The following is a 15,328-nucleotide window of genomic DNA, read 5'->3' as shown; positions in this document are numbered from 1 at the left end:
AAGACAAAAAGAGTACTGAAAAATGAGTGTTGCTAACATTTCTCAATGTTCCAATTCACCCTTATCTTGAACAAGTTGAAAATCGATTTCATCCAATAAAAAAGTAAAAGACAAAAAGAGTACTGAAAAATGAGTGTTGCTAACATTTCTCAATGTTCCAATTCACCCTTATCTTGAACAAGTTGAAATACCCATCTCCGCATGAATGTAATTATTTTGATTGAGTGAAAGAAGTTTCTTTACATGATGTGAACCTGCCGAATGAATCTAATGCAACTATGGAAAAGGAAACAATTAGATGATAGAAAATTTAGAGTTCAAACTTTGATAGGTTTGATTTTGCATATTTTCCTCCGGTTTATATGGTTCATTAATACGGTACTTAAATAGCATTATTTAAATCTATAATTGTCAATGAAAGTTAGTTCAATTGTAATCATGGTCTTTGTATTGCGTATGATGCGGGCCACAGGAACATTAATTTTGAATTAGGGGGTGTATTGAATTGAGATTTTGAAGGATTTTAAAAGACTTTTTATTTTTTGCTTTCGCACCGGTTTCCAACCCACCAAAGGTGGGCGACTTGAATTAGGGGGTGTATTAAATTGAGATTTTGAAGGATTTTAAAAGACTTTTTATTTTTTGCTTTCGCACCGGTTTCCAACCCACCAAAGGTGGGCGACTAATCCGGCTCATGCGTAGAGGCATGCGCACTAGCCAAGTGTTGTTCCCCCGGGAATCAAACCCGGTATTCCCCGGGTACGTCCTTGGAAGGAGCTCTTTGCCACTGGAGTCCAAGCAACTTGGTTATTTTAAAAGACTTTTTAGTTATAAAAAAATCCTGAGGTATTCAATCAAGATTTTAAAAGATTATATATAACTCCGGTGGTATTCAATTAGGATTTTTTAAAGAGTCCAACAAAATCCGGTGGTATTCAATCAAGATTTTTGTCAACTTAAAAATTGTCTATTGGTATTCAAAAATGTATAGATTTCAATGGATTACTTGGTATAATGGATTTTGTGAGACTTTTTAGTTGAAAATTTTAAAACTAACAATCTCATACAAAGACATGAGATTTCTTGAGATTCTTTTTACTCCAAGTATATATTTTTTCGGCTGTTCTCCCAGTACACTCATCAACATTTGTTATTCTTGACTTCCTCTTTCATTTTTTTTCCTACGAGTGTCGTTATGTCATTTTTTTCTTTTTTCCAGATTTCTTTTGTGGTTCACGTTATAGCACAAGATCAACGTTATAGCATGTTTATGTTATTTTTGTTGTTGTGTTCTTACATATTTATATTAGTATCAATACGTTTTCTTTCTAAGTAATAAGTTTTGATTTTATTATTATATTAGTAGAGCAATCTCATGAAAATTGTTATTGTAAATTTAAAAATTGTATCCATTTTTTTTTATCATGCAAACCTTTAATTTTTTAACATCTTCGTTCATCCACTCCTGTATTTTTTAAGTTTTACTAAAATTTGATAGAGTCATTTCAAATCTTACGAATTCTCACAAAATACTTTCAAATCTTAAAAGTCTATGAGTTAAAATCCGTCCAAATCTTAAAAGTCTGTTATATTCCTACACAATCTTTTAAAATCTTCAAGATTTTTTTTGTTAAAATAGTCTTTTAAAATCTCAATCCAATACACCCCCTTTAGATTCTAGGATGACTCTTGATTTAATTATGTCGGATGTCCAATCTCATCATCCTCATGCTCCTCTTATTTGTGAGATTGTCCAACTGCAACATCGAGATTGGATTGTTCATTTTCAGCATACCCTCCGTCAAGGTAACGAGTGTGCGGATTGGCTTGCTAAGCATGGTGCTTCTTCTTCGGATGCTCTAAAGTCTTGGGTTTTTTGCCCTCCTCAACTGCATCATTCCCTTCTGGATGATGCTCTTGAAGTTGCTCGCTTGAAATTGTAGTTTAATTTGGCTTTGTTTTTTAACATTTCTTCTTGATAAAAAAAATTGTAAATTAGTTGACTCGTATCTCACATTGATGATATTTGAGTTGAGGTTAATTTTGACTCTAGTGAGTCTCGGAATCCAACTCATCTAAAAAATTTTTAAAAAAAAAACCAGTTAAACTCATTATAAATTTGCCTATAAAAAAGTTAAAAGCCAATGAAATATGAATAATCCAATTATAATTAGAACAATACCTTTTTATCTTATTTGCTAGCACTATTTAATTGAGATATATACCTCACTAACGTGTTTGTCTTTTGTAACAGTTGAAAAATTTAGTTTTTACATTTGTTATCATCGAGGGCATATCAAGTGAGAGGAGTAGTTATAATGAGAGGATGAGAGGAATTAATCTGGACCATTGGATTAAAATCAACGCTTCAGATTTAATTGTTCTTTAAAAAGGGTCATGCACTACATCCTCTACCTTTCATCTTCTCCACTCTCGCCTACCCTCAGCTGCTTCTGCTTTTACATTTTTTCCTCATTAAATTAAGAATCACCTTCTGCATTTATCTTTAGTGTGTTACTATTGCAACTTTTTTCAATTTTGACTTTTTCAATTTTTGGGCTTCGATGAATTTGTTCAGTTCTTAGTTCAAGAAGAAAAAACCCAATCGTCCTCTTCTCTCTCGTATTACTGTTACCATTTTTTCTGGTTCTTAGTTGAATCAACTCTAATTCTTTTTCTGCATCTTTTCTTGTTTGAATCTGAGCTATTCGATTTTTCTATTGATCTTTGTTCTGGTTTTCTTTGTGTTTTTCTTGAAATTAATTAATTAAATTAAATTAGCACACCTGAACATGAGAAACGAAATTAATCTGTGCATTAAATTAAATTTAAAGATTAAGATTGGATATTGGAATTTGGAAGGAATTAAAGATATGAATAGACATGGATATTTAGAGTCTGTAATCGGTAGATTTACATGGAGGTTTATAAAAACACATAGAATTTGTGGTCGATGGCAGATAATCAGGTTATTGATGGTGAAGGTTCTGATGGTTTAGATCTCAGGTGGAAGAGAAGAGAGACCAACGAAAAGAAGAAGATAATCATAAGAAATCACATGTGTCTAGCCTTTTTTGCTTAAATTTGATCTTGACCCTTCATTTTCATCCAAAGGCTAATAATAGCTCCTCTCACCCTCTCACAATAACACTCCTCTCATTTGAAACATCCCCTGTTATCATCTTCAACAAATAAATTATATTTTATAATTTCAACTGTACAAATAAGTCAAAATTTTCAATTTGGACCAGTGGGGTAACCTTTCCAAGGATTCTGGGGTCGATCTGGTGCTACCATATTCAATTTATGCACAGTTAAAAATACGTGAAATAAAAAGTTACTAGTTGATACTAGTAAAATATAAAATCATGATCATAGGCACTACATAGTTTTTTTATTATTTTAACGAAGGCACTACATTAGTTGTTATATATAAAAGATAGAATATAGTTAACACAAAAGAAAAAGGTAAAAGATAATAAAATACAGAAGAAATTTAAAGGTAGAACTCATAGCAATTAATATAAGAAATGACAAATCCGAACACATAATGCTTCCATAAACTAACATTAACTTTTTTTACCCTAACTAGAAAACATTAACTAGAAAACTAAACTAAAACTTGTGTATCCACAAGGTCTTCGGACAAGGCGAAGTGATTAATTATGACGTTGGTTTGGATATTTGGAGTATGGGCGAAGTTTTCATTTTACACATCCATTGGCAAGCTTTGAGCATTTGGCATGACGTTGTAGCACCTTTAATGAATCCTTTTTATTGGGTAGCTATGCCTAGCGTCCTAATATTTTTACTCGCCAAAACGAAAGAAAACGAAGACTGGGCAAGCTGATACTAGGAAAGTTGAGGCGAGTGATAGAGTCGCCGAATTGGACGAGGTGGTGAAATTTTGATTACCAAAAATACATGGAGGAAAACGTGTCTTTCTCCACCATAGATGGTGAAGCGAGTTTTCATGGTAAGTTTTCGGAGCTGGTGCAGGATGCATGGATGTCTGAGCTTTGATCTTTGTTGCTGGTGCATGCCATGGAAAGAAAGTGTGAGGCTCTAGAGGAGAAGTACAAAGATTCTTCAAAAGATGTGGAGATGTTTAAGCATAAGGCGACTGCTATTGAGAAAAGGTCGTAGGACACCATTGATGCGAAGAATAAAGCTGAGAAGGAGGTGATAAATTTGACAGAGGAGAATGTCTCGTTTATTCAGGAAAGGGACGAGCTGAAGGAGAAATTTGCCAAGTTCGAGGAGGACATTGCCCAAGCTCATACTGATGTGAAAAACGGAAAGATGGCACTGGCGGAAACTTTCGATGGAGGTTTTGAGCGTGCTAAGGTGCAAACTCTATATTTTCACCCTACGCTGGATCTTAGTGGGTTGGACCCTTATAAGATTTTTCTAGGTCCTTAGGAAGATATTGACGGTTCAATAATATTTTTTAATAGGTAATGTAGCTGATTAACGAGTATGGAAACATGATAGCCATTTTTTCAAAGGAGTTTACTAGTTGTTGACTCAAGTTGAGTGTCTTGCACTGTTGGATCTAAAAGGAGATCTTTGAATAAGGCATTGTCATTAATAGTTTCTCTTTTTGCCATTAAACGTGATAATTTTACGACTCGAGATATTTTATTCTCTAATTCTTTGGTTGCTCATATGGATGATGGATGTGGGAAAGAATAAAGTATTCATCATATTTTTCTTTAGCTGCGAATTTTTCGGTCAGATATAAACTTGTATTCTTAAGAGGTTGGGGATTTCTTGTGTTCTTCTGAATAATGTATGTATGCATGCTCTCCAATTTTGTGGTTCTCGTTTGTGTAGTAAAGACATTCACAGTTGTTTTCAAGTAATCTAGTTGACTTGTATCTGAGTTCTTTTGAAATAGAGAAATTCATGGGTTTTTAGTAACAAAGAATTGTCTCTTTAGCAATTGCGCAACAAAATTAAATTGTTAGCAAGATGGCGGGTAAAGGCTGTGAATTTGAATTTGTCTTTTGATTTGAACGTTTCCCGGACTAACCCTTGCGAGTATTGGTTTTTTCACCTCTTAGTTTTCAGTTGGTTTTGCCATGTTCTTTGTATCTGTTTTATTGTATTTTTATTTTATTTTAGGTTTTTTTGTATCTATTTTATTTTAGGTTGAATGGCTTTTTAATACATTTATTTGGATTATAAAATAATATTATTACTTCTAGAGCCTATTTTTTTTTTATATTTTTCTGGTCAAATGTTTTTTCCTAGTCTCTTATATTTTTAATAAAATATATTCCATGTCTTGACAAAAAAAAAATATCTTTCATGTAATTTTCTATATAAACCCCACACCACTCTTCACAAATCATCATAGACTCATAGTAACACTTAATCTTCCTCTTTTTTAATCATTTATCTCGTCAAAATGCAAGGGTTCCTCACTTTTGTTTTGATTCTTAGTTTTATTTTACCTTGTCTATGTACGAGATTAAATGGTGGAACCACAAACACTATTTATAATGTGATGCAATATGGTGCACATGGTGATGGCAAAACTGATGATTCACAAGTATATATTTCTATAAACTTTTTCTTAATAATTTTAATTAATATCTATACTTTTCATGATAAACTTTTCTCTTCTATTATTTAATTTTTTAATTTTTTATATTTATGAGAAGTTTGTGGGTTGATAGATTATGACTAATTGGGTGACCCTTTTTTAATTGTATGTGTTAAATTGTAGGCATTTGTTAGTGCATTTAACAGTGCGTGTGAAGCAACAGGGATGTCAACACTAGTTATACCAGCAGGAAAAACATTTATGGTGTCGAAAGTAATTTTTAGCGGTCCTTGTAACGCCAAAGTTCTTGTTCAGGTATATATATATCTAACATTCAACATAAGATATAACACCTTTTTTATTTTTGAAAGAATAAGATATAACACCTATTAATTGTAGTTTGGGAATTTCTACCAAAAAAAATATTATTTAGATGGACTAGACTTATAATATATTAGATAAATTATTAAAAATAAAAATATAGTTTAAAATGAATAATATAATATTAAAAAATATTAATATTTTATATTGAAAGTATTTGTATACATTCTTATTAAAAAAAATATACGTATATTATTGTTCTCTGGAAATTTTCATATTATGAAAATATAGTATATATATGTTAAAGATGTTAATATTTTTAATATAAACAATATTAATTTTGTTCAATAAAATAAGAGAATGATTTTGATGTAGTGTTTAAACTTTGTATAGACTCAATCAATCTCAAATCATATGTTAAATTAATTTTATGATATCGATTCCTTATCTTTTATGGGTATTTTTGAAATTTAAGATGAAATCAAGTGTTTTTTTAAATATTAGTAATTATTAAATTCAATTTTTATTCTTCAAAATTAAAATGTAATTTTTTTATTAAATTTAATAGTTTTTTTAAGGATATTCAATTTAATAGTAATACACCGATAGTAGTATAAAAAGAGCATAAAACTTACTTTTATGAAATACATAGCAACTAAACCCACGAACGAACATACTATGATCTCTAGAGTCTAGATTATCAAGTGATGATCATGATTTATGTCCCTTTTCTTACCATTCCTATGTAAACTCTTCGAAATATATAACATAATCATAAAATTAAAAAAATTGATAGATAATTTTTTTTATGAAGTGGTTATGTGGTTAAACTTCCATCTCTTAAACTGGAGTGAGGTGTATATCTCCGACCCTCCATATATCATGTAATGTCCTTATCAATTGAGCTTACGGAAACAATTATTCACATCTTTTATTGAGTAACTTCTACTTACATTGTATATGTATATAAATTCTTATTTTTTGACATGCATTCTTATTTATTTATATATTTATATTTTTTATCATTCCTCATGGAGTATTTCTTAAGTCAACATTTGGAATAGTAAATTACATTCTGATAGCCTTATTTATATTATTATATCATTTGTTTTAAGAAATTAGGAACGGGAGAAATCATAATTAATTAAACGGCATAATGACTATTTAACAATTGTATCAAAGATTATTTAAACTTTGTCAATTACGATTATAAAGTCAATCTCTTATAGTTATACATTTTTTTATATCAGCATTATAATTAATTTTTAATGAAAGGTCGTGTGAGATTTATGACGAATAATGTGATATATAATTAAATAGTTATTTTTTGTACATATATAAATAATTAGTTTAAATATAGTAATTGCAATTAAATATTCTCAACCTCTACTCTTAAATATAATATATGTTTTTTGAAATGCAAAAATTAGCGATGATTTAAATAATGAATAAATTCTATTAATTTATATATATATATTATCTTTCCATCTATCTATATTGCAGCTTGAAGGGCAGATAGTTGCACCCTCTAAGGCGAATTCGAAAGCACAATCATATTGGTTTAGCGTTGAATATGTAAATGGACTCACAATTGATGGTAATGGTCAAGGAGGACTCGATGGAGACGGCTCAACTTGGTGGGCAAGCGGTGGTGAAAGACCTGGGGTATGTATTAAATAATTGAGCCCCAAAATTATATTTTGAATTGATTGTGAGTATTTTGTGACATATTTTTTTTTTCTGATGATGGTACAGGCACTGTTTTTTCATTCTTGCAACGATCTCAGTGTTAGTAACCTAAGGATCACCAATAGCCCGAGTTCTCATGTATCCGTTAATCTATGCAATCATACAACATTCTCTCATGTATCCATCAATTCACCTGCTACTAGTCCCAACACGGATGGATTTGACATTTCTTTTTCCAATTATACCCGTATAGAAAATTCCAACATAAAATCTGGTAATTAAACTTTATGTAATCTTATAATATTTTAAATATTTAGTATGTCTTAAAAGAAAGTTTATGTTACTTTTTTTTGCTTTCGCACCGGTTTCCGACCCACCAATGGTGGACGACTAATCCGGCTCATGCGTAGAGGCATGCGCACTAGCAAGGCGTTGTTCCCACTGGAAATCGAACCCGATATTTCCCGGGTACGTCCTTGGAAGGAGCTCATTGCCACTAGAGCCCAAGCAACTTGGTTAAGTTTATGTTATTATTTTAAAAAAGAGAGTCAACCATAAATTGTTATGGGGAGAGAGAGAGAGAGAGAGAGAGAGAGAGAGAGAGAGAGAGAGAGAGAGAAGAACTAAACAGTAGTATAAATAAATGTTAATTTTTTTTAGAGAAATTATCATTATCCTTGAAATGATTAAATTTTGCGTAAATTTAATGAGTTTCATTTTTTCTTCTTCTAATAAACAGGTGATGATTGCATTGCCGTTAATGGTGGTTCTAATTTTATCAATGTTACCGAAGTTACTTGTGGACCTGGTCATGGGATAAGGTTTATAAAAATTGTGTATATTTAAAGTTTAATTTCTTATGTGTATACTATTTCCACTTTAGCTTTTTTTTTTTACCAAATATATATCTCTCTCCATATATATATATATATATATATATATATATATATATATATATATATATATATATATATATATATATATATATGCAAATGGAATTTGGATTATCTATGATTTTCAAAACATGACACACGCTCTAATCATGATATCAATCTTGTATGAAATCAAACATCTAACATCGTAAATTGATATTTAAAATCTTAGTTTTAACTTTGAAAATAAATTTGTTATAGACAAATATTAATTGTTAGTAGTAATCAAAGGGTGACTGCTTGACTTCCTAAACTTTTTTCGGATGCCAGAGTTTTAAATTTATATTTATATTGCACATGTATTAATTTCTTTTTCTTCCATAAAACTCATAAAAATGTATATTATGAATTAATCAGTGTTGGCAGCCTTGGTAAAAAAAGAAATAATGATCAAGTTTCCAATGTTCATGTGCGAAATTGCACATTCATGGAGACTGAAAATGGAGCACGAATCAAGACAGTTCTGGTGAGTATAATTGATAAAGTTAAATATATGTATACTTCTTATAAAAATATGGATCTTTCAAGTTCCATCCATGCTATCTCTAAAAAAAAAATCTGTCCATATTAATATATTATTCAATTTTAGTCCTTATCTTTTACATAAACAATGTGATTTGAATATCTCTGCATTAACTAAAAACATGCTAATATTTTTTATACACAAAAACACAATATTGTATCACGGAATAATAACAGTTTGTTTAAATTCAGCTATACTACATTGATGTTATAGCTGTTATTTGACAATATTAATCTATATACGAGAATACATTTGTGGCTACCACTTATTATTACATAGATATATACTTGGCAAAACATGAAAAATCGATGAATACATGACTGAATGAAAGTTTTGTTATTATGAATCAATTGTAGGCAACTTTAAGCTATTGTTACTGAAAATAGTATCTTATAGCATATCATAGATATCTTGGTATGGTTTACACTCAATATTAGTTCCAATCTCATCGTCAATTTTTTTGCAGGGTGGATCAGGTTATGCAAGATATATTACATTTGACCAAATCACCCTTGTTAATGTTAAGAACCCTATAATTATAGATCAATATTACAATGATATTATTCTTCAGGTACATATTTCTTTCTACATTATTCATAATTATTATATCTCTTGTGATTTCAACAATGTATTATTTTCTTTACCTTTCTCGCGTAATGACATCTATCGATAATTGTAATAATTTTGACTTGTTTTATATAGCATAGTTATATATTGTGAATTTTGTAAATTATTAGGATAGAGATGTGATGGTGAGTCATGTGACATATCGAGGATTTACTGGAACTTCAGCTAGCGACGTAGCTATTCAGTTAAATTGTAGCCCCTCTGGTTGTTTCAACATTCAATTGGATCAAAATAACATTGTCTCTGCTCAACCAGGAACAAAGACTTATTCTCAGTGTAAAAATGCTCATGGAACAGCGACAAATACTATTCCAAGTGTCACTTGCTTAGTTAATTGATGTTTTATTGACCTCCATTACGCGGGGAAAAAACTATTTAAATAGTGTATCATTAATAAACTTGCAATGCAATCAAAAACTTATTTATATGATATTTGAGGCTAAGAGAATAGTTATTAGATGCGCTATTGTGTTGTTGATCTAGCTATCTTGCTATGTGTATGCACTAGTTTTTATGAGCATTATTTAGCCTCGTGATGGGAACCAATGGAAAATAGATACATTTCTCCTTATTTCATCTTCGATTTCTTTATGAGTAATGATATTTTGACATCCATTTGATGACAACTTTGTTGACAACCTTGTTTTTCTCACTTCTTATTGGTTAAAAACAATGGAGAGAAAAAAAGGAAGAGAGAGGATAACAACATCATGTGAGTATGAGAGAGAAAGTTGTCCAAAAGTTGTCAAAAAGTGGTTGTCAAAATATCATTTCTCTTTCTTTATCTAAATTTTGGAGTTTGACCCTTCTTAAATTGGATGTACCACTTCTTCTCTTTGATTGTATTGTCATTTTCATTCCAAAAACTAGGTATTTACATTTATGCAATCACAAAGCCGTTGTTTGACAATACATAAAATATGTGATGTTATAGTTTAACCCTTCATTTTTCACATAGCACTATAGTTTTTGTCAAGCTTTTTGAATATAACCATTTCACATGTGAGAATTTCGATCACCGTCTAACACATTTTAAAATTAAAGAACTGAACTGCACATCACGTACAATAGAGTTCATGTAAAATTAATTTTTATTTTATTTTTAATTGCAACATCGTATATACAAGTGTTTGGAATATATCATGTGTTTAAATATATAATCAACCTACACTTGTTAAATTTCGACTGTGAATTTCAAAATTTTTAATTGTAGTGATTCATTTACTTTATATTCAAGAGACTGCACATTTATATGATTCTATAAATAAAAATATCTAGTGTCCCATGTTTAGGTCCATTTTTGTATTATTCCATACACTAAGTTGCTCAAGTTCTTCACCACAGTCTTCCTACTCATGGTGTCTAATCTAGAAAAAACAAAATCTTCTTTGACTTCCTTAATCGTCTCCAAGGAAACTCCCTCTTAATCTTAACCACTTCCATCCACGCCTTGTTCGACATCTTCATGAAGGATGAGTAGAAAATAGGGATCACACTCAACATTGAATTAATCAAAACAATCATACTCTCAATTTTAATGCATTTGTTTCCCCAAGAACATATTGCTTCCAGATAATGTCCAACATTGGTGTCATGATGCAAGGAGTTTCTCCTATAAATTTAAAACCTTTTTCGATGGTTTGTGGAGTAATTCTCATTTCTCACCTTCAACATGTGAACAATACTTTGTGTGTTGTAGTGGCGACTATAATCCATGAGTTCTTAAAGAGGTTACGAGAGGCTTTAAGATGACGTTGGGTCTAAAAGTCAACTTTTGAAAGAGTTGTTTGAAAGAAACTATCGCGTAACAAAATTTTATTATTATGGCAGCTAGATTTCTTAATTCTCGACTTGGAACGACCCCATTCAAGTATCTTGGTCTGCCTATGGGGGCTAATCCACGAAAATTGTCAATGTGACAACCAATGTTGGAGGTTTTTTTTTTTGGAAGAGATCATGATCTTGGGAAAACAAATACATTAGCCTTGGAGGTAAGATTCTTTTGATTAATTTGGTGTTGAGTGTGGTCCCTAATTTCTACCTATCTTTCATGAAGATGTGTCCATGAGGGTATGAAGGGAGGTGATTAAGATTCAGAAGGAGTTTCTTTTTGGAGAACTAAGGAATTAAAAGAACATTTATTGGGTGAAATAGGAGAATATTACAAAAATAAAAAGTGAAGGGATCCTAGAGTTGCGAGAGCATAGAGTGGTTAACATAAACCTTCTAGCAAAATAGAGGATAGGTTTTTATCTCAATAATAGGAAGTTTGGAAAGAGACTATGAACATTAAAGTACTAGGAATATTTCAATGAGAATATTATCCTAGATGTTGCATTCACTGCACTTCAGTTATGTTTTTACTATTAGGATTGATTACATCAAGTACAAGTCTTACAAATCGTCCTAAGTAGAAACAAATGGAACATTCTGATGATCAGAATGTTCAGCTCTGCACATGCTTCTAACTATGAACAGTGTAGTTGGTGAAATGTTGGCAAGCAAAGCAGAAGGAGATCTTGCGCAGAGATAGACATGTCCTCTGATCAATATCAAGCAAATATCCTAGAAGCATGGGCATGAAGCTGCAGATCCACTATCCCCTCTCTCTCTCTCTCCTGCACAATGTCCAATGCAGATTTGGTAACTTTATCCTACTTTATCATGCAACTTTTGATGCATATGGAGAAGTAAGGATAAAACCTGAACAAAACGTATGCCACACATTGAACAAACCCAAAAACTCATCAAACATTCATCATTGATGAACCAGATGAAGAACATCATAAATATCAACATTCTGATGAAGAACACAACAACATTCTGATGTTCATCCTGGAAACACAACAACATTCTGATGGTCAGAATGTTCACCCAGATTTTCAAGTAAAAGTTAGTGGAAACCAGGACACATGGCATAACACCATTGGACACCCTACAACGACTATATGAGCCCAAAAACTCTATAAATAGAGATCAAAGGCTCATCATTACTTGCACCATTGCAAAGCATACAAGAAAACAACTGAAATTGTTTGATGCTCTTAAAATTAAATTGATCATCACTGAAGGCTCTTTTTACCTTCTTTGTAGTGTAAATCAATTCTCTTTGTTATCTCTTTTAAAGATAACTTCTTCTTCCCCCTCTTATGTTTGATTCTCAAACATTCAAACTTCTCACAAATTGTAATCAAGTCTCATCTAGCTTCAGGGGTACTAAAGTGTTAGTTTGAGCAAAGGTTGTAAAAGTCTAAGTGGTTAACTTAGCAACAAGGTGCAAGCCTGCCAAGGCTTAGAGAATGCAAAGTTGTAAGTGTTCAGGTGAGCACAGATCGTAAGGTGCAGGATTTGAGAGGTTATCTCAAGCATCATAGTGGAATCTCTCACAAGATTGTGAGGAGTGGACTAACCCACATTGGATGAACCACTATAAATCTCTGTGTGTTTATTCTCTCTTCCCTATACTCTTTACCTACTGCAAACACAAACACACACAAACACATTTATCTTATTAAACTGTTTCTGCACTCAGACATCAGAACGTTCTGAAGTCTGTTATTAACTTAACCATTCCAAGTTTCAACTTGAGAATTACCTTTTAAGTTACATGATAATTTTTAAAGGGTCGTATTTCAAACCCCCATTCCTTGTGACTATTTTATCTACTTCAGATTTTTCCATAAAAAATTAAAATCACCAATGAAATTGTTTGGATTAGGCAAGAAACAGAATTGCACGACTCAATTGAAAACATCACAAATCATCCCTTAAACCATGAACAACTTCTCTAAAATTCTTCTATAATAACTCAATTATCTAATAAACTGACTAAAAAACATATTGAAAAAAACTTAAGATGACATGTCATTAGTGAACTACAAAAGTTGAGAGAGAATACACCATATAGGGAGGAAAGGTTGATTTCTCATCTCATTAAGGAATTAATGTTATTTTATTAGTGATGATGATATTGATGTTAACTTGAATAAGTAATTAATGAAATCTATCTCCGTCATTTTTATCTCCATGTTGTTTCACATTACTTTTATCGATTATTTTTATATCATTTCAAACTTATGAAAGAAAACCAACCAATCATTAACTTTAGAATATAATCATTGTTGAACGACATAATATCACTCAACTTCATGTGGACACAATAAAACTTATACTTACTTTCGATACTATATAAAAATGCTCGACCAAAATGAGTAGTTAACATAATATCCAACTTTTTTTTTTATTTATGAAAAATTTAGTTATCTTTACCAAAGGATGTAATGATATTTGTTATTATTTTTTATTTTTTGGATAAACCGGAAAAGAGGACATGCATCAAGAGGAAACACCGACATCCCAACTATACTTTTCACCCCGGAGAACCACCATCATATGTCGTCAATCTCAAATTTTATTAAAAAAGGGGGGAAAATAAATACAAAGAGGGGGACTAGGCCAAAACCCTTGGAAACAAAGAACAAAAAAATAAAAACTACCACAGATTAGGGAAATCTGTAGTCAGGAAGACCACATTTGTCCCGAAAAAAATCAGAATCAAACTCAGACGGTAAAACAGATAGCCAAACTGCACCTAGAACCGCATGTCCCATATTAGCCAACATGTCAGCACAAACGTTACCTTCTCGGTAAATATGGGATAAGATCTCAGCTGCACACCAAGATGACAAGCATTATGCCATCGATTACGAAGCGAAATTAGAACCAAGGAAGGATTTTTGAAGGCAAGCAGAGCATTAGTAGAATCACTCTCCAACCAAAGATTATTCCAACCATTTTGAGCAGCAAACTCCAATGCAAAGATAAACCTCTGAATCTCGGAAGAAAAAACAGAAGCAATTCCTAAATTACAAGTGAAAGCACCAAGAAATGTACCTAAATGATCCCGAAAAAGACCACCGCAAGCAGCATAATTACCAACAATCGACCCATTCGTATTAACCTTCATACAAGGAGGAGAGGGCGCCTTCCAATGCACAATAATAATGTCCTTGAAACGCCTATGGTGCGGAACAACAGAGAAGGCATCAAGAAGAAGGACATTCGATAATAAACAGTGACCAACAGATAAGTTACCGCTCAATAACACCGCAATCTGTAAGCGGACCTTAACAACATGTAGAGACACTACATCCGAAGAGAACCGTATCGAATTACACGAAAGCCAAATAATATGCAAAGTGTGAACGACGACATACACACAGATGTCTGCGGCCTGAGAAGAGCAATGAGTAGGAACAAACGCCATAAGGGAGACAACATATACAAGATCGAGCATATAACTCAGCTTACCCCCAATCCAAGACCAAAGCTCCAACACAAATGGACAACGGAGGAACAAATGCACATAAAATTCATCAGTTTTCATACAAAATTACAGAGACAGTGACGCAACCTCTAACACGAAGGTTTTCATCGGTGGGCATCTTTTTGTGGAACAAACGCCAAAAAATGAAAGCATTAGATGGAGGGATGCAAGACCGCCATATCAAATCTGGCCAATGAAGCGCATGCGCAGCATGAGTCAGAATTTTGTTTGCCTGTTTCGCAGGAGTCAAATAAGACAAAACTTTAGAAATAAAGTGATCGTGGTCATGTCGTTAATGAACTTTACAATGAATGTTCAATTAATCATTAACATAAAATTCAGTTCAAACCCTTTCTAAA

The 15,328-nt window shown here is 31.9% G+C and overlaps 2 protein-coding genes across 2 annotated transcripts; one reads left to right on the top strand and one right to left on the bottom strand.

Moving 5' to 3' along the window:
- Positions 1 to 5,292: 5,292 nt before the first annotated feature.
- Positions 5,293 to 10,131, top strand: LOC146896419 (putative polygalacturonase At3g15720). The gene is made up of 8 exons (XM_085734922.1): positions 5,293 to 5,557; positions 5,735 to 5,866; positions 7,376 to 7,537; positions 7,628 to 7,835; positions 8,301 to 8,382; positions 8,851 to 8,959; positions 9,483 to 9,587; positions 9,754 to 10,131. Exons 1-8 carry the CDS (start codon positions 5,414 to 5,416, stop codon positions 9,979 to 9,981), a joined length of 1,170 nt encoding a protein of 389 aa, XP_085591048.1. The 5' UTR covers positions 5,293 to 5,413; the 3' UTR covers positions 9,982 to 10,131.
- A 4,014-nt stretch (positions 10,132 to 14,145) lies between these two features.
- On the bottom strand, positions 14,146 to 14,909 carry LOC146896418 (uncharacterized). Its single transcript, XM_085733235.1, has 2 exons — positions 14,321 to 14,909; positions 14,146 to 14,234 (listed from the first exon to the last, which is right to left on the bottom strand). Exons 1-2 carry the CDS (start codon positions 14,907 to 14,909, stop codon positions 14,146 to 14,148), a joined length of 678 nt encoding a protein of 225 aa, XP_085589361.1.
- Positions 14,910 to 15,328: the final 419 nt, after the last annotated feature.

This window comes from Medicago sativa, chromosome 8 (assembly GCF_051527215.1).
Source record: "Medicago sativa cultivar Bolivia chromosome 8, Bolivia_mono, whole genome shotgun sequence".
In the NCBI taxonomy this organism is placed as follows: Eukaryota; Viridiplantae; Streptophyta; class Magnoliopsida; order Fabales; family Fabaceae; genus Medicago; species Medicago sativa.
The sequence above is the reverse complement of the archived record's forward strand: the minus strand, read 5'-3'. Positions and strand labels throughout refer to the sequence as shown.

What these genes read in the sequence shown, in the direction of transcription:
- LOC146896418 (XM_085733235.1), bottom strand. Translation starts at nt 14,909, where the DNA reads ATGGCGTTTGTTCCTACTCATTGCTCTTCTCAGGCCGCAGACATCTGT. An exon ending in GCATAATGCTTGTCATCTTG is followed by an intron (nt 14,235 to 14,320) that starts GTGTGCAGCTGA and finishes ATGCGGTTCTAG; the next exon opens with GTGCAGTTTGGCTATCTGTT.
- LOC146896419 (XM_085734922.1), top strand. Translation starts at nt 5,414, where the DNA reads ATGCAAGGGTTCCTCACTTTTGTTTTGATTCTTAGTTTTATTTTACCT. An exon ending in ACGCCAAAGTTCTTGTTCAG is followed by an intron (nt 5,867 to 7,375) that starts GTATATATATAT and finishes TCTATATTGCAG; the next exon opens with CTTGAAGGGCAGATAGTTGC. An exon ending in GCGGTGGTGAAAGACCTGGG is followed by an intron (nt 7,538 to 7,627) that starts GTATGTATTAAA and finishes ATGATGGTACAG; the next exon opens with GCACTGTTTTTTCATTCTTG.